This window comes from Manis javanica, chromosome 6, assembly GCF_040802235.1.
Source record: "Manis javanica isolate MJ-LG chromosome 6, MJ_LKY, whole genome shotgun sequence".
In the NCBI taxonomy this organism is placed as follows: Eukaryota; Metazoa; Chordata; class Mammalia; order Pholidota; family Manidae; genus Manis; species Manis javanica.
Genome location: NC_133161.1, coordinates 40,483,123 through 40,507,697, shown reverse-complemented (window position 1 = coordinate 40,507,697; position 24,575 = coordinate 40,483,123). Strand labels below are relative to the sequence as shown.

At 36.9% G+C, this 24,575-nt stretch overlaps 2 protein-coding genes across 4 annotated transcripts in view; one reads left to right on the top strand and one right to left on the bottom strand.

Annotated features, from left to right (window-relative positions):
* The window catches only part of MATCAP2 (microtubule associated tyrosine carboxypeptidase 2), a 43,114-nt gene extending 23,454 nt beyond the window's left edge, over positions 1 to 19,660 (bottom strand). Inside the window, exons 1-2 of one of the 2 annotated variants that reach the window (XM_073238599.1) lie at positions 18,671 to 19,660; positions 8,413 to 9,107 (exon numbers count right to left, since the gene is read on the bottom strand). In XM_073238599.1, coding sequence (XP_073094700.1) covers positions 8,413 to 9,107; positions 18,671 to 18,695 — 720 coding nt within the window. In that variant the 5' untranslated portion in view covers positions 18,696 to 19,660. The remainder of the gene's footprint in view (positions 1 to 8,412; positions 9,108 to 18,670) is intronic. The other variant, XM_017661435.3, reaches the window with a different exon arrangement.
* The window catches only part of ANLN (anillin, actin binding protein), a 125,403-nt gene that overhangs the window by 46,243 nt on the left and 54,585 nt on the right, over positions 1 to 24,575 (top strand). The gene's annotated exons all lie outside the window — the stretch shown is intronic.

Sequence of the window (24,575 nt, the reverse complement as noted above, 5' to 3'; positions counted from 1 at the left end):
CATTGTGGAAAGCAATATGAAGGCTCCTCAAAAAACTAAAAATAGAAATACCATTTGACCCAGTCATACCACTCCTAGGAATTTACCTGAAGAAAACAAAATCCCTGATTTGAAAAGACATATGTACCCTTATGTTTATTACTGCACTATTTACAATAGCCAAGATATGGAAGCAACCTAAATGCCCATCAGTAGATGAATGGATAAAGAAGATGTGGTACATATACACAATGGAATATTACTCAGCCATAAAAAGAAAAGAAATCCTCCCATTTACAACAACATGGATGGAGCTAGAGGGTATTATGCTCAGTGAAATGTCAGGTGGAAAGACAAGTACCAAATGATTTCACTCATTTGTGGAGTATAAAAACAAAGCAAAACAGAAGGAACAAAAAAAGCAGTAGACTCACAAACACCAAGAAGGGACTAGTGGATACCAAAAAGGCAGGTGGGCAGGGAGGGAGAAAGGGCTTAAGGGGCACTATACATCACAATCACAACATAGGTAGGTCACTGGGATGGTAGTACAGCACAGAGAATACAATTAATGACTCTATAACATCTTATTACACTGACAGACAGTGACCACAGTGGAGGAGTGAGCACTTGATAATATGGGTGAATGTTGAACCACTGTTTTGTGCATGTGAAATCATCATAAGATTATATATCCCTGATGCATTAACAACAACAAAAAAAGCTTCCTTGTTCTTGAGAAATGGTCTCACTTCTCCAAACTCTTTCATAAAACTACTATAGAATGTACTAAACATAAATCAATCTTTTAAAAAATCTTGTAACTTAAGGATATCTATGAGAATTTATAATTTGCTATGTAGAAAGTCATGTCACTTAGGGATAATTTAAAGAAGGATGGCTTTTCCCTCCCCTTTGTTGTTTAGATAACTTAAGGTCTACCAATATAAAATACCTTCATTGCTAACACAATTAAAACTTAGTCTTAATAAAATTGTATGTCAAAATAACCTGCTATCCTTCTGCACAGCAAAGGAAACCACCAACAAAATGAAAAGGCAACCTACTGAATGGGAAATGACATATCCAGTAAGGGCTAATATCCAAAATATATAAAGAACTTTTATCACTCAACACCAAAAAATCTTTCCTAACTAGGAAGACAAAAATCAGACTTTATTTCCTAACATAATGGCAATGAGCCATCTAGGTACATACTTTGAATATGTGAACTCTATAAATTAAAATGGAATGCTCTGCCATAGAATGTTGTGTATCTTGTTTCAGTGCAGGAAAAAGCTGTCCAAGTCAGCAAAATGAGTCCTTTTCTTCTCTCTGTTCTAAATACTTAATTTTACAGTAACTGCCAAATTACTCCTGGTAGCACCAACCTATTAGGTAATAAAGAAAATTTAGGACACTGTAATACACAAGCAAAATAGTTTTTTCAGTTACATAAGTGTAGAATATGTTAATATCAAGTAACATCCTAACTCTTAAGTAATATATTTGTAATGGAAATGGCTTTAGAGATATCAAAAACCTTTAAAAAATGAACTGTTTCTTGCAGATTTTTTTCTCAACCCCCATAGCAACTACACTGTTTCATTTATAGACATATCTTTTTATAAGAAATCAAGAATATGTCACTCTTAATGTTTTATTATTATTAAGACAATATGTTTGAATTCTGTAAAATTATGACTGAACTCTCAGACTCTCACCAGGAGGAACCTCGCTTGCTCTGAGGTCCCTTTCTGATGACTCTCTCCTTCCCGGAAGGTGCCCAGTCTGTGCTTCCCCCTCAGTATGCTATAGGACTCTCAGTGACAGGGTAAGCTCATTTTACTAAGGAATAACATTAATGTGTAATCTCCTGAAAGTGAGCTATTCGCTTAAACACCTGCTTTTTGTTGACAATACCTTAGTTTGGAGTTTCAGTTCCTCACACTGAAAGAGAATAGGCAGGCTGCTTGGGGAGTCTGATGCTCCTTGTTTATTTTGAAAGCATCAGTTTTGCTTGAAGATAAGCAATTTACATTTTTCTATATTCAAATAAAGATATATTATAACATATAATATAAAATTCACATGAATGTAAGATGAAAGGTAGATTTGCTCCTACTGATTTCCTTATTTTCTTTACACCTCTGCTGTTGCGTTTCCCTCTTAGAAAAGTTTAAAAACATTCTCCTGACTTGTCAAGTTGAATATACATTGTATAAAGAATTGCATTGAAATGCTTAATTTTTCCATTGGGTTTTTGTGCTTAGGTTCTCCATTAGGTTTTTTTTCACTTATTTGGAAAATTAATTGTAACAAACCAAGCTATTTGGCCAATTAGGCTGCATATTAAGAAGCTGTTATCTTAAGAATTTTCAGTTAACACAGCTGGTGAAAACTCTTAAGCTTTTCTATGATTAATATGTAGTATGGCAGAAGCTAAACAATTTTACAAAATAAATGACACAACTGGATATATAACATGACATGAAATGGAATCTTGATTGATTAGCCACAGTATTTTTGGGCCAGAAACTAAGAGAGGTGTGTGGTCCTAGAAAGGGCTCTCAGGATTATTTAGTGTTTTCGCCTCCCTCCTTTCTCTTTCCCTCTCCCTCCCATATATATATGGAAAATAAGGCAGACACTTTGCAATATTCACATGAGTATGTAGTATTGGACAAAAGTAAGAATATACTCATTCTGCACCATAATGTGCAAGGGAAGCTTCAAAGGTCAAGTCCATCTCCCTCCTACAAAGCAGTATTCCTACAAATCAATCTCAAAGCAAAGAACATTTTTAAATGAAGGCAATGCTCCCAGTTTCTTAGTTACATTTATATGTCTAACAAACTTATTTAAGATAGTAATTCTTTTAACTGCTAAAATACATTTTGCTATTGGTTTGCTATATTGTCTCAAGATAGTGTAAAGATTAACAAGTACATCCTATGGATTGCTTTTGTATGCTAAGAAGGAAAGAAAATAAAGATATTGTATTGCAGATATTTGACATATCAAATTTTTTGCAAACTTATCTGCACATTTCTTCTAATAACTACTACTTTTTAACATCTGTTCTTCCTCCATACTAACATTCCCCAATTCTTAATCCCTCAACTTTCCTAACTGCATCTTTTCCCCCAGAGCTTACAATACAGGATGCTTGGAAACAAAGACTCAAAATGTTTTCTTCTATATAAATTATTTTGGTGGTTTATTTTCACTCAGATGTTTGACTTGAAACATCACTTCCTCCTATATCTCCATTTTATGTCACAGTGTGTGTCTTTTTCTATTACTGCATTTACTACTTACTACTGAACCTAGTGAATACAGCTAAGGTACCATTGTTATGACAGAAAAGCAAAGGTAGTTGCTTGATGAGAACTATTCAGTAGAAAGGAAGCAGGGAATAATCTTTCCATTTTAGCGAATCCTTATCAATGTTTCCTTCCATTATGATGGGTAATTAAAAACTATGTTTGCAAATAACAATTATTTTGAAAAATATAAACTCTTAGGAATAGGAAAATCCTGGATACACCACTACTTTGTATTAGGAGGTTTTGAAACCATTTTCAATTATTTTGCTTCATTTGAAAATACTTAAGTAATTTTAACACTCTTGTTAATTCTAGACTGTGTATACTCCAGGTGAAATAAAAAAGAAACAGGTGAAATGCAATGGTGAGGGCAGTGGTAAACAAGAAAATGTTGAGAGCTGGGTTGGAAAGGGTGTTTCTGCTTTGTTCTCCTGGCATTGCTGGATGGCAATGAGGAGATCAATCAACCACCTACAATGTTGTGGATGGCCTTTTTGGGGAGCTCTTGTATTTGCTTCTTTCAAATATTTACTCTTTGTAAACTAGGAGCCTGGTTTTGACCTTGCCGCCCTTCCTAAGGTACTAATTAACATGGTACTGTGAGTTGAGACTGAAGCTGTAACTGAAAGGTGAGGATGGGTACCATAACAGGGAAAAAATAAATAATGTCTTAAAGCTTATAACTGTCAAAAAAAAATCCAGTAACTAATAATCGCTATTTCATAGGTGTATCATAAAGCACAAAAATATATCTTCCAAGTGCCTATAATAAGCTTCTACCCAAGGCATGAATCTTTGCCAGCAAAATGAGAGGATCTTTTGATGAGGTACATTTTTGGGTGTAGCAATGGCCTAGGATTAGAAAAGCCAGGTGAAAACTGTGCTGTGAAGCAGAAGTATGCTAGAGCCTGGTCATATGACTTGTTGAGAGCTGACTGAATTTTTATCATTTTTAATTTTAAAAAATTATTTAAACATTATTATTTTTATCAAAGTCAATTGACGTTACATTGCTTGAAACTAGTCACGGTGGCTGTATTTATATTTACATCATAGAAACTGAGAGCTAGTTTGCCAACATACCACCGTGTGGTGGACAGCAAGAGTGCTTTGGATAGACTTCTGGTTCTACAACCTCGGAAAAGTTCCTTCACTTCTCTAGTTTTTTTCAACTGGTAATGCTACTAGTATTGGCACCTCATGTCAGGGACTGACGTTGATAACAGGTGTAAAATATTCAGCATATCAAGTAATGGACAAATATTAGGCACTCTATCAATGCTAATTGTAATCTGTCACACATTTGTAGTTTATGTGATGTTGTCCTTAAATGTCAAAGCAGTTTTAGTGCAATAACAGAGGAGCAAGGGTTTGGAAAAAAAGAAGGGGAGAGTGTCAACAATTTCACAATAACATAAATATATGGAGAACAAGTATGCTTTTTTTATTGACTCTTCCCCAGCTAACCTCAATGCAAAATTTCTACTAACTCAGCATACACAATTTACTTAATCTTCTATACAAGTATCCTATAACTAAAAAGTGTTAGAGAAGTACTATGATTGCAAAGAACCCCACATTTACAGTAAATATTAACCCTATTGTACAAATGTACAGCCTAGGCTCAATCTGTGAGCAGTATCCCCTGGAATTATCCAACACAATAGCCCTTTACAAAGCTCTAAGAAGCTAGACCTTACTTATAACTGATCAGGAATCTCAAAATGACAGCAAATACAGCCCATTGAGCTGTTTTATTTGGACAGTATAGAGTTTTTGTTCTTCTTTTTCCAAAAATCTGAATATAAATGCCTTAAGTCTACCATTCCTCATTTCTTATATGCATAAAGTCTAGAGAAAAACAGAAGCAAGCTTCCAAGAGTCCTTTCCCAGTGAAGTCACACAAGATGCAATTAAGTTCTCCAGCAAATACGTTGTAAGACCATAAAGAGTTTTCTACCAAGTAAACTTGTTACATGTCAGTACACATGGTTTTTACCAGGGGCTAGTCACATAAGCAACCCTATGTCTAGCACATTCTAAAATTCCAGACTCCCAAAGGGAAAAGAGGTGTTTGACATTAAACAGACTGTTCACACAGTTTAGGCACAGCAAGCTACTCTATCTGTAGGGAAAGTTTTATTTCAGTGTAGGAAACTGTCTCCCAGTAAAGTTTACAGATGCCAGGCTAGGCTTAATCTTGCAAGCAGGACTTTCCAAGAATGGCAGTCTCAGACCTGCTCTGTTAACTCCATTTGCACACCTACCTGTAACTTTTCTTCCCTGACAGCCAAGGGGAGCCTCATTCCAGGGTCTCCACCTAACACTTCAAGCTCTTCCTTCTCTCACCCAAAAGCTCCCCATTTACCAACTACAAATGATCCCCACTGCTCCAGTTAAGAAAATAATTCAACCTTTATCTAGCCAAACAAAAGTCGATTTATTTTCCCAATATTATTAAATATCACTTTACCAGTCAGAGCTTCTAGTTAGCATGAATTAGCCAGGATCTACACTGAGATATGATTCCTACCAGAGGTGGAAAATGAGACACTTTAACTACCCTTTGACTTTGTCACATGAATATATAATTTTCTTTTGACTGTTGGAAATACTGAAAATTATTCAATGACTCATTACTACCCTGAAGACCCTTCTCATTTCTCACTTCCAATCTTGTTTAACAACGTTCTGGGTGTAGGCTATATGGATTTAATATCTAAGTTTCCCAAGAGTGGTCAGCCACCAGGGACTAGGGCAGAAAGTGTACTCGCTGCCAGTTCACTGCTCAAGATCTGCTTCTTACCCACGTGTGAGGGTGGACCTGACGCTGGACAGCCTGCAGCATTCTTTCCAGATCCCTCCTTCAGCACCCAGGAAGCACTGCACTCTTTCCTGGAAAGGTCCACAGCCTCAGAAAACAAATATTCTCAGTTTCTGTCAAGTTTACACATACCGATACTGGGGGAATTTGGGGGTTACTACTGCTGTCAGCAAGGAGCTGAGCAGAGTTTAGCAGTCTCCACCTGGTGTTACAGTCAAGTCCTGTAGCCCATGCTAGACTCCATGAATCCCCTCAAGGGCCTGACTGCCTCCTAAGGAACCTACTGCCTGTACCAAGAAAAAGTAGAACTCCTTGACATTGATGGGGCAACTAAGTGGGAACAACCGGAGCCTAAGCATGGCCTTGGTTCCTCTGTAGTGGACTTACCAATACCTAGAAAGTTTAGCATTGTTCTGCCAGTCTGGGCACTGAAGAGGACCACGGTCAGTCTCCAGTAACAACAGATTGCCTTAGAAGGATCCAGATTGCAAAATGGGAGACTGTCAGCTAGGGGTTGGCAAGGCCTTGATGGTGGAGGCCAGAAACCAATGGGCTACTTGGCCATTCTGGCCCTTTTGAGCAGCATATTTCTGAGTCCTGAGACCAGCCTCAAAGCTGCTGCTTTAGCTTAATAACTGGAAGAGGGGAAGGATATATGATATTATGTCATAATTCACTTAAATGCTAAATAGGAATTTAAGCATCTATTTATGGAGGCCTTGTTCTGATGACTCTCCTTTATTTGATTAAAGTAGTTTAAATAGTACATTTGGCATTTGTACAGAACATTCTTCCAAATGGTGGCATTTGAAGTACAAACCACTAGGATTGCTAGTGCTGTTTAGAAGTTTCAAGCAACCTAAGTATAGGTTTTATCTTCTTAAGCTGGAACTGGGTTAAAGTAAAGATTGTAGAGCCAGGCCAGCAGTGTCAATGCTCAGTCTGTGGGGCTGCTGCTCCTCCCTAACTGCCTTCCAAGGAAATGAGAAAGCATTCATTTTGATCTAATGGTGGGAAATCTCCTCCCCAACTGGCAGGGCTTGGGGTAGGACTCCAAATTGAAGAATACTGGTAAATAAATCTCAGTTATCTCTTTCAGCACTCAAGGAGGAAAAAGCAAATAGCATTCTTATAATTATCATAAACTTTAGATAAGTAAAAGTCCTGTTCAATCAATTGCAATTTCCACAAAAAAAAAAACCACAAAATGACTTTCAAAATAGGAATAAAAACAATACCTGATGTTTTAATTCATATTCAGCACAATCTCAGCACATTTAAATAGAAAGTGAATGCCCATTAAAAAAATAGAAGTAGAAAAGCTTTCTTCTAAGAAAGAAAAATAAATAGCAAGATTAAAATTATTTTCATTTTAAGCTTAAGATAATGACTTCAATAGGCGAGCCACATTCCATGTCATTTATAATAAATAACAAAAAATCTGCTTGCCACAAATCCAAAGAACTGTATATTGCTGGAAAAATGTAAAATAGGGCAAGCACCACAGGCAAGTGGAACCATGCAGTTTTACTTAGCCTACAAACAGATTTTCGATTACTGACAAAGCCAAGTTGAACCTAGTTTATTATAAAAAACCTATACAAAGTTTATTTAACCAAATGTAGTCTGCCTCTATGATCTCTCTCAACACTATGCCTTGCAGATGAACATTAGCCAATTTCTCCTCAAATATTTAAGTGGGTTTTGAAGTAGTAATCCCCAAGACACACAAAACTACATGCTAAGTGTCTAAATTGAGCAGTTTGGAGAATATTGATCATATCATTCATGATTTGCTAACCTTGAAGATAATTTTTTAAATTCCATTATTTTCTTCTTTAAATGAGAGCTTAAATATTTATTTGATGAGTAACAATTTCGGTAAAGCATTAAAAGGTTCATGGGCAAGTATAAATTCCAGGTGTACAAAATGCCTATAGGGCCTAAGGAAGCTAGGAATGTAATATAACAGGAACCAGAGTTTGAATGCTTCATCTAAGGCATTCAAAATCAAATAACGAACACAGTATGGGTTACACAACACTTTAAGTTCCAAATGAAAGCTTGAAACCAGAATCTGAAGATTTTTTTCCCTAAATATACTTGCTTCCTGCCACAAAGTCTATGTAACAGATTCTTTACAGATTTTAATTAATGCAAAGTAGCTTACATACAGGCTATGCCACTCACCTGGAGATATTCCTTGTCATATATATGGGATTGCAAATAATTGTTTTAGTTACATAAAAACGAAATACCATGACTGAAGTAGCATTTTACCTGCTTAAGAAATCGATCAGATGCATTGCTGTGCTTGGCTAACACACTTGGCAGAGAAGGATTAGCATATTCAAACTGAGGATTGTAGGTATAGTCAGACTTGAAGAATCTCAGTTTTTCTTTCTCCAAGTTGATGGGCTTTATAGCAGTCAATATACAAAATTTCTTTCCAGAAAAATCATCTCCTTTTTCAAAACTTCTAGACAGCTGAGGCTGCAGCTTTGACTTTGGAAGAGTAGAGATATGGCACTGCTTGACCTTGTTTTTGGGTTTAGGTGGCAGTACTATGCTGTTCCCTGTAACAGAGATATCATGTATAAACTTTACAGGACTGGACACTGAACTAGTGACAAAAACAGCAGGCTGCCTTTCTAGGCAGTACCAAGTGCTACTGCTCATCACAGGCACTGGGGCTTTCATCTTGCGAAGATCTTTACTACGAGAAGAACTAGGAGATTTGCTGGGTTTTCTGTGTCTTTTGGAGTAGGTGGAGGAAGACTGTTTTTGTGAATGATGCTTCTTTTCCTCTTTGCTCTGTAGTAGGACATTGTAACTGCTGGTTCCAGTTGTGAAAATGTCCTTTAGTATTCCAGAAGATAAATGTGAAATGCTTCTTTTGCTGTCAATGATCAATGACTCTTCTGCATTTAGAATAGACCTCTTAGCAAGTTCTTGCTCAGGCCAGTGAAGCTTTTCTGTGTTAATAAACAAAATCAAAACAAAAGAAATAACAAAGATACCACATGAAGTAAATTGCTTATTATATGAAAAATATTCTGTAAACTTTATAATTTCTCAACAATCTTTAGAAAAGATATTTTAAATATTAAAAGGAGATATTACCAAACTTTGGTCAAGCTAGACACAGTCACTTCTATTTAAGTGTATATATGTTAAATTATCTGTAAAAACCTCAGCCTCAAACCATTTAGATGATCAAAGTTTAATATAGATGTGAGGCAATATACAATAATATGAATACTCAACTCTATCAAGAAATGTGATTTCATAGAAAGGATATAATTTTCAATAGTATTGCCAATACCAAAGTAAAATCCAAGGCACTTGCAAGCCCATACAATCTTGAAATCTGATACTATATATAAAGGCAGCCATCAGTAAGAGAAGAACAACACTGTCTTACCTCAAAAACCAATTTTTAGATTAAATAAATGATATGTATATATTCAATTCATGTTTTAGTATTGTCATTCAATATTGATTGATTTTCTTAATTCTAGGCTATAGGTTAAGATTAAAGAAAATCAAGTTTTTTTCTTGCTAAATCTAAAAAACATAATTACCATTACACAGATATCAGATGGGAAAGTAAGGAGGGGTCAGCTTTGCCTTTAGAACTCACAAGTGCTTCAAAGAGGTAAGAATCACTTCATATATTGTTGCTCACATACTGATTTAAAACTGTGTTGATTTACATTCTTTCATTCCACAAATACATGGAATAGTACTAATTGGGTAATGGTTCTAAAAAACATCTGTATAAATACATTGTTCCTGCTTTCAACCAACTTCTAATCTGGCTCTGAAGGCAAGGTAGTCCTATGAAGATCTGAATACAAGGTAGTATGAGTTTAAATGTGAAAAGATATAGACAATAACCTAGAATTAACAGAAGAGAAAAATGTGAAGAGAACAGATGAGTTTTCAAGTAGACCCTTAACAGCTTTCAGATTCAATTCTAAACTGACACAGTGTTTGAGTTTGTCTTAAACCCTGCTTATTTGAACTAGACTCCAGCCCAAATTCTATTTATAAATCTGAACTCTGACCAAGGCTGCTTATAAACCTTTTCTAAATCTTTTCTGCAAATGTGATGTGATTGTCTCAACCAGTCTTTGTTTCCAAGTCTCATGGACCCTTATGCCTCAAGCCCTCAATCTTTGGCTCCTCCTGTGGAGGCAATTTCAATCCTAGCTGACTTTGACAGCTGCCTGCCTTGCCAAGAAACAGACATTTTATTGTATTTCAATTTTTTTTAAAACTGTTTATTCACATCTGTCTTCAGTCATTCAAAATGATAGACATTCAGGGATCCCTTCTATAATAAGTAGTAATAAGTAACAATAATAGCCACCATTTGTTGACATGTTCATTTGAGTTTGAGATTTCAGCAAACACTGTGTAAGATAAATTCTAACCGAAATAAGCAGGCGACGAGAGGCAACAAAGGGCCAGGCAGTTTATTTGAGCGCAATACCAGGCGAGGTTCACCAGTCTGAAACACAGGCTGGAGAAGTCGTGCTCAGCGGGGAAGGCAGCGAGTTTTTAATGAAGCTAAGGGGAGGCAGAGTTTAGATTTACAGTGGTGCGAGGATTGACTAGCCTAAGGCACATTTTTCAGGTTGGGAGGGGGCAGCAGCCGGGGACTTTGGCATGTCATCATTGTCTGACGTGCTCACCCCTACCTCCGGTGCCTCCAACCTTACACATTGTGTGTACATGTTATCTTACTTAAGCCTCAGAGATGTTAGGTAATTTGCTCAAGGTTATTAATTGGTAAAGTTATAAACAGCAAATCGTGATTTGAATGCAAGTATGTCTCATTATAGTCCATGCTTCTTCTATTATGAGTATGGTTACTCATTCAAAGTAGACATTCAGTATTAATGCACTGCACTGCACCTTTTCTTCTTCTGCACAGGATCTGGCACCCCAGTAAGACATAATTTGAATAGCTGACGTACTAAGATAGGTACCAGGACCACGTTATTCGTGTCTTTTTTTCCAACATCTAGCATGGTATCTAGTGGATATTCAATAAATGTACACAGAGTAAATGAATGAATGAAGTGATGATCCTTAATAAGCCTTCTCCAACCATTCTAGCTAGATAAGAATTTGTGCTTCTGGGACCATTCTGTATTTCTATGAGGGGATCACTGCAGAAGTGTAAATATAACAGAGAAAACCCTGAGTAGTTCTCAACCAGAGGCAGTTTTGTCCCCCCTCACCCCAGGGGACATCAGGCAATGTCTGGAGACATTCTGATTGTTGCAAATAGGAAGGGGTACAACTAGCATCTTCTGGGTAGACAGCAGGGATGATGGTGTTAAACATCCTTTGACATATAGAACAGCCTTCTACCACAAAAATGTTCATCCTAAAATAACACCAAGGTAGAGAAACCCTGTCCTAAATATAAATTTTTAAAGCTCAGAAGTAATAGGGTTTAAGGTAAAGAAACAGTACCAGGTCAAGGCAGATAATAAACAATGCAAATATGTAAAGTACTTAAAAGTCCTTCTAGTTTACATTGTGTAGGCCAACATGTGAAATTTGAATTCTAGTTCCTAAAAGACAACATAAAGTATGAACTTGTATGAGCTAAATAAAATGTCTACTACACATACAAGCTGAGAGGTAGGAGCTAAACTGCACAGGGTCATGTTGAAGGTTGGTTGCACAAAGAAGCCATTTAACAAATGCTAAACCAGCCAAGATAAAAAGAACAAACAAAACTTTCATCAACGGCTTGTAGGTCCTAGTTCCCCAGGGGTTTCAGACTTAAGTGTTGCCAAATGATAGTCAAAACTGGACAGGCTGGGCAAAAATAGGCAAAGGAACACCAGAACACAGTCTGCAGTCCAAATTCCCATAATGTCAGTTTTCCTAAAAAGACACCACAAGTTTAGGACACAAGAGGTGATAACGAAAGTAAGACTGAAACAGATGCTGAAAAGGAAAGAGGAGCAAGAGAGCAAGAGAACTGAGATAAGAGTAAGGGTATCACAAACCTAGAAAAGTCAGGTAAGGACGAGGCTCACCTAGGAAGGTTAGGGGAGGTAATCAGGATCTTTTCTCAGTCCTCATAATAAAAAGGGAGAGGTTACATCAAATTAAAATCAGTGAATAAAATTACTCTAAAGAATTCCTAATTTTGATGGTTCACTACATGTTTTATGCTGATTTTAAAAAATGAATATTCAACGTAAAAACACTTTTTTTGGTCCTAAGACTTAGTAGCTCTATGACCACAGAGATGAGCTCATAGATTTGTTTTGTCCTAAAGTATCAGTTACCTCTAAATTCATAATTTTGTCCTCTTTCAAACAACCTACACACTTTAGGATACTTAACAAAGTCCTAAACCATCTGCCAAAACACTCAGAGAGGAGTGGGGGTGGGAGAGAGGTACTGTGTGTGTGTGTGTGTGTGTGTGTTGGACAGACCCCTTTTTCTCCAGAAGCTGCAGCATTTCCGTTTACTTGCTAATGATCTACCTAAGAGGCTTAGCATTAGTCCTTTTTAAGCTCCCTCTGTTGATGAGTAAAGTTTGGGGGGCCACTGATTCATTTCCTTAATGAGCGACAATCCTCCCAATGCTGATGTCCCATGAAGTTCATAAAGCTGGAGCGGGTGGTCAACCAACTCATACAAGATTGATATAAATTAGTTTGTCACAGTCACACTTATCTTATTTTAGTTATATTTAAAATTATCAGAGAACCTAAAATACTGTTTTTAACTTTAAATGCTATTGTTGAGGATAAAACTTTAAACATGCATAAGAGCATAATAAAAGGCCAATAAAATTTCATTGAAGAGCATCCTAGTCTCCTAACTCCTTTCCCGAAAAAATCAAAAGTTTTGAAAAAGCACAAGCAGGCTTCTTTGGGGGAACTATAATTCATTTTCCCTCAGAAAAGTAATAAGGTAATTAAAGATCATACTTTCTCATATTAAAAGTCACTAATAATGTAACATTTCAGCCATCAGCAATCTACTTCACTATATAACCTTGGAATAAATGAAAATAATTGGTTGATGAAAGAAATCATTCACCCCAACCTGATTTTCATTTTGTCAAAAAAAGGAAAATTGTATTACATTAAAACTGATACTCAATGTATTCACAAGCAGGTGAACATACTGAAATTACCAACACAATGAAAGCTTAATTTGTATCTAGAACAGGAGAAAAGGATACCAGGATTCCTGGCTTCCATTCCCAGCTCTTTCAATGACCTCTCTGTAATATTAGCCTAATCACTATACCCATCAGAGCCTCATGATCCTCATCTAAAGGAATGGGAAAAAGAGCAGAACACTGCTCACTAAACTCTTAGGGTTTCACAACTGTGAACAGGTAAGGTTTCACAGTAATTATGAGGTCCCTGGCTGAAAGGAAGATTAGATCATCAGAAACAAAGCCTGGTGGAAAATACCATTCAACCAATTTTGACCTACAAAATGGCAATTTCATATGGTTCACTAATACTTATGAATCCTGAGAACCTGGGATAACCTTATACCACAAAATAATAGGTTGCTTGATTACAAACAGAAGAAAATAATCCCCAAACATAAACACTTTAATTTTATCAAGTAGTTCACCATTGTGGATAAAATAAAGGTTCCTGTGGCCAGGATTCTCACCTGACTCTGGTTGGCTAGCTCACTACACACATGTGGGCAATATGTTGTTATTGACTCTATATAAAAGAGCCCTGCCCAGTGCTTTGCACGATGCAGTGGCATGGCTGTGGAACAGAGCAGAGGCTGGAGTGGTGGCAGTGCCAAGGACAGAGGCCCAGAGGATGGCTGTGTGGGATGGCTGTGCAGGCGGAGGGGCTCAGAGGACAGCTGTGCAGGATGGCTGTGCAGGCAGAGGGGCTCAGAGGCAGAGACTGGATTGCTGCATGCAGACTTGTTCTGAGTGGATGAGATTTTAGTGACTGACCTGCCACCGTGGAAATAAAGTTGGGTATAACTCTTTCACTCCAAGAACTTTCTACTGTCATTTCTTTGGTCACACTGAGTCCATAGTGAACTTGCCCAGGGCTGAAACCCATTGGCAAGACAATCATCACTTAAAATCAAATAATATAAACAGTTGAAAGGATGAATTGTGGTATATTCACACAACAGAATACTATATTGCAATGAAAAAGAATTGAGGTGGCAAGCAACAATATAGACAAACCTCACACACAATATTGAGCAAACAAAGCCAGATCAAAAGAATACATCCAGCATAATTCCATTTATGATGTAGTTCAAAAACAGGCAAAACTAATTTATGGTATTACAAGTCAGAACAGGGGTTACCTCTGAGGAAGGGGTTAAAATGTGGAGGAAATACCAGGGTACTGGGGGGCTAGATGTTTTGTATTTTGTTCTGGGCAGTGGTTACGTATATACAAATTCATCAGGCTGCACATTTAAGACTTGTGCACTTCACTGAATGTAAGTTACAGCTTAATTTTTAAAATAGTATTAAAAATCAGTTTCTTTGAAAACATGTTTATTGCCCAATTTGCATTATAAAAAATTATATATATAGCCTACAAATTATCTCTTAATTCAACAGCACCCAATATAGTTTCTCAAGGTAAAAAAAAGAGATAAAAGGCACTGCTAATGTCATTCAGGAACTGAGAAACTTTACTGTACTTCAGGATTTCTAAAAATGTCATCATTCCAGTTAGGAGCTCTTCAGCATTACCCTATTAATAATGATTCTTTATAATGTGACACTGTTTTTTGGTCAGGAACTGGTGTTTTTTAAGCTAGAAATATTTAGGGTATTCTATAATACCCAAAACGGTAGTTATGTAAAAGAAACAGCTTTAAACACCATCTAAAACAACAGTGAACATGCCAGAAAAGAAACTTCCCCAAGGCTTTCCGCTTAGGATGAAGACAAAACTCCTAACCCATGGCATATGAGTCACTCTTGGTAGCCTCTCTGGTCTCATTTGCACAGTGTTCTGCCTTAATCGGTCCACTCTAGCTTCCTTTCATTCTATCAATTGCCTACACCATTCTTTCTCCAGATACACCTCCTCACATGCTGTTCACTATTTGGAGAGCCCTCCCCACCCCTGTGTTACATTAATTTCTACCCATCCTTCAGTTCAAAATCATTTGTTAGGGAAACCTCTGAAAGGTTCTCTGAAGCACCTGTCATGGCTGAATTTTACATTTATTTATATGATGCCCTTCCCTAACACTGAAATTATAAGCCACATTATGGCATACATCTATGTTTGTTTTTACTCACTCACTGCCCTGCTTATGAAAGGATAGCCAGAGAGGTAGCCAAGGGAAGAGAATATTTGGGAGGACAGACAGGATATTCATAGGATTTGAATGTCTAGAGGTTGAGGAAAAAAATCATTTCAGGATGGCATTAAAAAATGAAGCAACTAGTGAGGCTGAAGACAAATTTTAATGTCAGGTGCCTATTGCTATAACAGGACAAACAGGAGCTATAGGCCTAAATATATTCATTCCATATGGCCAAACACTGACCTTAAGACTTTAGTTTCCAGTACTTTTAAACATTCACTTTGGTTACAAAGAAGCTTCATTCCAGATGACTCATTAATTACTTCTTATATCACAACAAAATACAGGCAATAGGAAATGATAAATTAACATAATCTTATATGGCTTCTGACAGCATTTTGTTATTCATTGAATGAGCCCGATGTCTCTTCTGTTTTGAAAATGACAATTTTATGGTCAAGTAAAATATCTTTCCAGGCAAAATTTACTTACAGTCTTGCCTATGATAAAAATTTAAAAAAAATACCTTGAGTAAACTATCAGATAATATGCCACGAATGTTAAATGAATTCATCATGCTGAATTTTGTGGCTTAAATCAGCCTATAGTCATTGTAACAGTGTTCTGACTTTTCTAGTTGTGAGAACATGTCTTTGGAATGCAAATCCTCATATTTGAATCTTGGCTGATTATGGATAGATGTGACTTTGACCAAGTTAACTTTTGTGCTGTAGTTTCCTTAATGTAAAATGGCATAATACTACTACATATTCATATAGCAATATTCCATGGAGTAATGAAATGGGAAATATTTAGAATCATTAAATTTGTTGGATTTCCAAGGTAAAATGAATATTAAATAGTTAATTCTATATTTTATAATCAACATTTTAGCATCATTAGTATAAACCATCTTCTTAAAAAGCTATGAGAAGGCAAAGAAACCTTTTTTGATTTGATTCCATTTCAAACAGCACATTAGCACACACATATTTCTTATTTTAGTTTCCTCCTCCAATAAGTAGTTCCACCTGGATATTAGATAATGAGTAAAAGGCCAAAAGTTGGTAAGACATATAGGGAGTGATTTCAGAAAAAATTACATGAGTCCTCACATAAAAAAGACCAAGTTGCTCTGTATTTATAGCTATTTTAAAGCTGGGGGAAAAAAATAACAAGGATACGTTTCCATTAGTACTCAACTCTCACCACAATCAAGTTCTGCTAACAGAAGAACATGGGCTTCTTCAAAGTCAATGAATAGTGAGAGGTTAGCAAGGGAAAAGGCAGCCTGTTTTCAGTTAAACTTTTTTCATAAAGATTCTGGATGTCCAAATTGGGCTTTCTAATATGTCAGTGAAACTCAGGGTACAGGGTTCTGGAACTATCATTTTAAACGGTCAAGTACTATATAAAAGAAATAAGAGAAACTATTTTGAAAAACACTTCAAACTATGTTTGAAAACTGGTCAGTTATTTTTAAAGGGGCTGTAAATTTGAGGCTTGAATTGAAGCAAATGGCTATTTGAATTTTTATTGAACTATAGAAATTAATTGCCAAATTATCTATCTCAAATGCAATATGCAGAGCTGGACTGAGAAGAGTATTGCCACTAAATTACAGGAACAAGTTGAGTTAAGAAGATTGGGTTGACTATTTTATAAATTATCTCTCTGCAAACTTCCAACTCTGCATTTTGAAGAATAGGAAATCCACTTTGTATTGCTAACTAGTTGGTCAGAATACCCACTTTCTAATACTGATACTATCAAAATCATCTTCTCTCTCTCCAAAGATTATTATGCTTTGGGGAAGTTATTTTAATTGATGTTATTTCTAAATCTTTATCTAATAACTTTCACTTTGACAGAATCTAACTATAGTTTTTCTCTAAGGCAATGGTTCTTAGAAGAGGTGGAGGTGGGGTTAATTTTTCTCTCCAGGCATTTAATGATGTCAGGAGACATTTTTGGCTAAAACTACTTGTGGGAGGGGGCGCTGCTACTAGCATCTAGTAGGTAGAGGCCAGGGATAGTGCTAAATATTCTGCAATACACAGGACAGCTCTCCACACAAAGAATTATCTATTAATTCAGTGTTGATAGTGTCAAGCCTGACAGACCGTGCTCAAAGACAGAAAGTTAACTTTCAACATTTTCATATTTTAAGATGAATAGCATCTGTATCAAGTCACATTTTTAACAATCTAATGCCAGTTTATGTTGTTTCTTAGACCTTAGATCCTGTAACTGTCTATGCTTTCTGTCAACATAAATGAGATAAATTACAGTAGTAATGTCTTGATTGCACAAAATCAGTTCCATACAACATAGAACATGAAGTAAAACAGTATAAAATTAAGGCCATAAATACTTGCATTTGAAAAGAATTTAGAAATTCTCAGAAGGAAATGGTCTGCTAGGTACTAAATGCCTTAAAGTAAAAAATTTTGACCTTATTTTGACACTAGTTTGAGGATTAGGCATTTTCCTTTACTCTGTTGTTCTTAGTCATGTTACTGGACGACTACAAACCCTATTTTGCAAAAACATACAAAATCAAATGTCAGAATGGTGGCCTAGGAAATTCTTCTAATATTATGTAAGATAATTTTTAAATGTTTAATACCCATGGTTATTATTTTTAATAAAAAAGCCAAGTAAACTTTCTGACGTGGGGTCTGAACACCCATTTTTTACACTTAGTATAATACATACTATATAAGTGACCTGTTAATATCAACTCAGAACGTTCTCACTGACTTAATAAAAGCATACATACAAATAAACACAGAATAAATACTGGTATATAGGGATGTGTTTTTTTGCTTATCTCTGATTTTTTTTTAACATTCTAGAAAATTAGACCCCAGTACACTCTAATGCCTAATTACATGCCTAATATGCATTGAAATGGTACTTAACGAATGCAATAGGTTGTACATTTGTAGGACCAGCAATCTGTCAATTCTAATTCACTAGATTCCACAGCACGTGTTAATTGACAAAGGGAAAGGGACTGTTCTCGCTCTTCTCTCCGCACGTAAAGGTGCACGCAGCACTGCTCCAGGCGCCAGGGTGAGCGCACCCCGAGCGCAGCCCACATCTACCGTTACCTCGGCGTCTGGACTATCGGGACTCCGAAGCGCCCTGCCCTCACCAAAAGCGGCCGGGCGGACACGGGTTGCCCCCGCCAGCCCAGGGGCCGACCCTGCCCTGCACTTACCCGTCACGCGAATGGACTCCAGCATCGTCCCGCCGAAGTCGCGGTTGTCGAGCTCCGCGGACGCGGGAGGCGAGGGCCGGGCGGGAACCGACTGGGTCGCCTCTAGTCTCTGGCGCGGGATTCTGAGTCTGGTCGCGACGGAAGGTGGCTCTCAGCGACGTGGGGCAGGGTAAGGCGGGTAAGGACGGACGAAGACTTGCGGTTGTGAGCTGCACTCCCTCAAGCCGCAGGTGTCGGAAGGTACACACGCCGGCCCTACGGTGGGCAGCCGCGCTCGGAACCCGCCTCAGTGACGTTGCGGCTCCCCCGTTGCTAGGAAACAGTCATTGCAGTCCGCGCGCTACGCTTCACGGAGCTTGCGCGCCGCTTGGGGCGCTCGCGCACTGCTGGCCGGGCTGGCGAGAGAAGAGGGGGAAAACTACAATTCCCGGCGTGCACAGCACAGGCCCTGAGCTTCGGGCCGTGCGGGTTGGGGCCGTGGGTTACACGCATTTTGACTGATTATCCCCATAAACATTTGTGCGTTATTGAAAGGGCTTAACGCCGAGATGGCTTCACAGGAGAAGCGGTGGTGTGACACGACACTTAGCCCCAGCTTGGGAATTGCAAAGCCAATCTCCTCCGCCCTTTCGTTAACTTAAAAAGTGAGGAAAAGCTAAAACAACTTAGGTTGAGGTGGTAATAATAAGCACCTTCATTATTCGAGCTTAAATGTATTTTATGAGTGTGCAGTTGATAGGGGCTGAATGATGTTTTTTGGTTTATTGTTTGTGGGAAACGTAGTCTACCGTTCAACAAACTTTGGGAGCCCAACGTGCAAGGTTGTGCGACAGGCCTTGAGTACATAACAAGAAAATGAATTAAGTCCCCAGGAGCTTAGGAGTCTAGCAGGAGCTCTTAAGATAGTGTTGGCATTGTCAATTTGCAGAGCGGCGTCTTCTCTTTACGCTTCCTAGGTTGAGATAGGACATAGAAATAAGTGGGACGATTTTTCAAACTCAAGAACAAAAGAAAAGTTGAAGTTATGTTAAGAACTTCAATCTAAGAATGACAGGGAACATCTGAAAATTTGTATCTTTTTCATCAATTATGAAGGAACAGTGGAAATTCAACTGTATCACAAATAGTGAACAACCCCAGATCATATTCTGTCAGAAAATTCTGTGAATGCTATCTTCAAAATATATCCAGAATCCAGCCATTTCTCACTATCACCACTGCCACTATTCTGGTTCAAGTCACCACCATCTCTTGTCTGGATTATAGCTATAGTCTTCGAAATTATCCCTGTATTTCCACCCTTGCTCTCTTGACTTTATTCTCAAAACTCAGTGGCCAGGGTGAACTATTTAAAAGACTGATAATGTCACTTCTCTGGGCAAAACACTTCAAAAGCTTCCTTCCTTAGCTATGAGGTCTTTTATGACCTAGTCTCCTGCTATCAATTTGATCTTATCTCCCACCACTCTCTATCCTGGTCTCCTCCAGGCACACTGACTTCCCTGATATATCCTAACTATCAAATACTGTTTTGCCTCAAGGCCTTTGCAATTTGGGATTACCTCTGCCTGAATGTTCTTCTCCAGATATCCACAAAACTAACTTTCACTTCTTTCAGGACTTAAAATCTAAATGTCATTTCTCAATGAGGCTTTCTTTAGCCACTCAGTTTAAAATTCTGCTCCCTTCCCTGATTTCCTATCCCCTTCTTCTGATTTTCTTCTCCCCTTGTCGCTTGACATTATCTAATTTATTATATATTTTACTGAATTATTTGATTATTATCCATCTCCATCCCTAGAATAAAATTTCTGCAAGTGAAATTATTTTTGCTTGTTCACTGCTGTCTTCCTAGCATCTAGAATAGTGCTTGGCACACAGTAGGTCTCAATAAATATTTGTAAATTAACAAATAAGTAGATAATAGAAAATGTCCATTTTAATGGTAACTCAAAGAAAATAGAATGGTATAAAATGGGTATATAGATAAAGAACAAATCTTTTTTAAGTTAAAGCACTGGATGTAGTAATGAGCAATGAATCCATTGCATTCATAAGAGTAGTTATTCTTGCAGCATATGTCCTAAGGAAAAAGGCTGTAAATGAACCTTACATACCTAGCTTCCCTGTATACCTAAAACTAAAACCTTTCTAAGTTTGCTATAAATACATCTGTTACCCCTTCCAATTTTGTAGATTTTAAGTCATTGAAGTCTAAGAACTGTAGTTCTCAAAAAACAAACACTCCTAAAATATGTTTCCAAGTCATGTGTTCAGCATCTGTGTGAAAAATTGACTCTGAAAGTTTATACTATAGCATGCTTACTCACATCCATTTGCATTATATTTTGAGGACCAAGATGTATTATTTTATTCATTCCACAGGTATTTATATACAAGGCACTGGACTTAGTGCTTTTAGAATACAATAAAAGACATGAAACTTGTCCCTAAGAAACTTACTGGCTAGTAGGGAAGGTTTTATACACACACATGCATGCATAATACAAATTAGAAAATGATGTGCACTAAAGATACACCTCCATCTTCAACATTCCATTAAACTTAAGAATTCCAAAAAGAAACAATTTGATGACCCTGTATTAGCCCACCTAAAATATTATTTTATTCTTTATTTTTAAAATTACTTTTATGTTCACCCTACCAATATTTCCTTGTGGATCACTTTGATTTCTAAGTATCTTTAGTGATAAGTGTTACATAAAGGTGCATATCAATTTAGTCAAAGCATTTTTAAAAGGTATTCTTTGTATACTATAAGGCATTGAAGTATTCTTGCTAACAAAGTCGTGAATACAAAGAGTTGATCTAATTCTTACAGAACTAGTACTGTCATCAGCTCCTTTTACCATTTGCGCCTATGCAGTTATGCATCCTCATCAAGTTTGGTGCATCTGCTTTGTTAACTATTGATTTGTGCTACGCTTGCTTAGTGTTTCCATTGGGTACAGCATCTGCAGCTGTCGGCTTGGCTGCTTTTGAGTTGGCATTGTTTTTACATACCCACCAGAACAATGAACAATTCCATCTTTCTGAGAAACTATTCTGTATATCTGTTTCTATATAAACCATTAATATTGAGACAAAAGAATTGATGTGATTATCAGTACTATTCCATTTTCAAAGCTCTGATTGCAAAATAAAGTTAAGAATTTATTAAAACTGCTTTTAAAAATTTAGGTTTATTTTTAAGTTTGCACTTCCCCCCTGTTAAAGTTTTTCTGAACTGAAGTTTTCCAATAATAGCCACAAATGCTTTTGTAGTTTGTAACATTATACTTCACTTTATTGTTACAGTTATTTGGATGTATGCTACCAACATTACATGGTAGATCATTTTGATTTCTGAATTTCTTTAATAATGATTTCCATTCAGTTTTAGAAACAAAAATGATAGGAAAATAGGGATTTTGATAGAAATATTATTATTATCAGTAACTTTTGTTTCATTAGCTTTCATGTTAATCTGTACATTCCATAGTCTGTACATGTTACATGGCAAACTATTTATAGCGAATAAATGGAGTTTGGAGATAAAAAAAGTCAGTCAAAACATCTTTGTTAAGAGAGGCTTTTTTTTTTTGGAAAAAGATACAGGTTTTTTTAAACACTGTTCTTTCTAAAGACTTAGAACACATTTGCTCATTTACCTTGAATGAGGGAGTTAGGTATTAAGGACCAAGGATGAGATGGTGTAGACTGCAGAAGGCTGCTAATAGGTATTGCTAGTTTTAGTGGAGAACAATTAACTATAATACTTCACTTTCTACAGCAAAAGTTAAGTTTGCTAGGAACAAATCAAGTACATATTATGCTTGAAACTGAAAAAAAGTTTAATTTCTTAAGAAGTTATCATAATAACTAAAAACTAGAACATTACAATAGTATTCATTTTAAAATGTTGGATGAGAGTTTAAAAGAGTGAGGGGAGGAAAAGCTTATAGGCAATACTTTTGACTTCCCTTCCTGTTATATTGGAAGCAATTTATAACACTATGTCATTGAAAAGACAGGACCTGAGGAAAGCTAATCTGCAGCCTGCCATTATAAAACAGAGTGGTTCTAGTTGCGACACTCAGTTCTAAGAAACATTAACAGAAGCCTCAGGGCAAGTTGTAAACAGTGTTCCTTGACTCATAAAAGAAAAAAAAATGCCAGAAATAGTTGGTTTCTGTGGCTTTTAAAACAATTTTCAGTGAAGTTTGGATGCTTTCAGTATATCTGTATTGAGAGAATGAAATGTTTTCAGTATGTTTTTTTCAGGAGAATGAAAAGCATTAAGTGGAAGCCAAATAAAAGAGGTAAAACCACCTCTGCCTTTTCACCTCAGTACGAATGGTCAGAACAGCAGAAAACCCCTGGGAAACAATTTCTTTTTTTTTTTTTTGGACAGAATTTTTTGTTGTGAATGACTGGAGAGGAAGGATATTTTTTAATTAGACAAAAGAAGATATCGCCCATTATATTTTGAAGAAACCAAAATGTACATTAATTTAGTCCTTCCACAGATATTTAATAAATGCCTACTATATACAAGACAAAAAGAGAATGTTAAAGACATGACACCTACCCTCAGACTACTTATTGATAGTGAATACATACATATGTAAACATAATGTATACACATCAACCAGCCCTTGTGCACAAACATCAGGGATGCTGTGGTGAGTAAATCAGATAGAGTCCCAGTACTCTGGGAACTTAGAGTGGGAGAAACAAACAACAATCAAATGAACAAATGATGCAATTTCAGATACAGATCGGTGCTATGAGGTACAGTAAATCAGGGAAGTATGCTAGATGGTAACCTGGAGTAAGGGGTGTCAGGAAAGGTCTTTTTAAGGAAGTGACTTGAGCTGAGACCTGAAGGATAAAGTCAGCTACAGGATATTGGGGGGGGATAAGCAGTCTAGATAGAGGGAAGTGCAAAGGCAAAAACCCTGAGAATGGGAATGATCTTGACATGACCCTGGGGCTATATGAAGTCAGCACGGTTGGAGAAAAAGTGACCTGGGATAAGTGGTAGGAGAAAATATCTCAGAAGTAGGCAGGTGTCAGGGAAAAGAGTTTGGACTTTATTCTGTGTGCCAGCAGAAACCACTTTTAATTTTAAACAGGGCAGTGATATAATATGGTTTTTTTTTTTTAACATTGTATTGACTGCTCTGGGAGCAATGGATAAAAGGGTGACAGTAGAAGTAGGGAAACTAGACAGGAGACTATTACAGTTGGCCAAATGAGAGTGATGATGGCTTTGAGCGGAGTGGAAACTATAGAGAGGAAGAAAAGAAGACCCAGCATATATTTGGAGCAGAGTTGATCATTAGGTTGGTTATATGGATAGAATAGGAGAAGAGGAAGAAGGAATTGAACATGATCCCTAGATCTTTGGCTTGAGCAGTTGGGTTGAGAGTGGTGCCATTTATGGAAATGGAGAAGAATGGGGAAGAACAGGTTTAATAGGCAAATCCTATTTGGATATTCTGTTTCATATGCCAGTTAGAAGTCTAAGTAAAGATTCAACTAGGTGGCTAGATATTGGAGCTTAGGGAAGAGATCAAGCTAAAGAAATTGTTAAGCCATCACTATATGGACAGTATTTGAAGTCAAAGGGACTGACGAGATCACCTACAGAGTATATGTAAGTAGACAAGAGAGCTCAGGGTAGAATTTAGAGTTTTTAGTCATTTAGTTGTGGGGCAGAGGAAGAGGAGACAACAAACTTCTTTTTTGCTAATGCACACACATATACATACAGAGTAATATATACAAAACTATATAACTACATATGTAGGTATGTGTGGATATGTGTACATATGGCATTTTTCTGAACTGTTTAATTGTAGCTTGCAGATCTGATTCCCCTTTATCCCTAAATACTTCA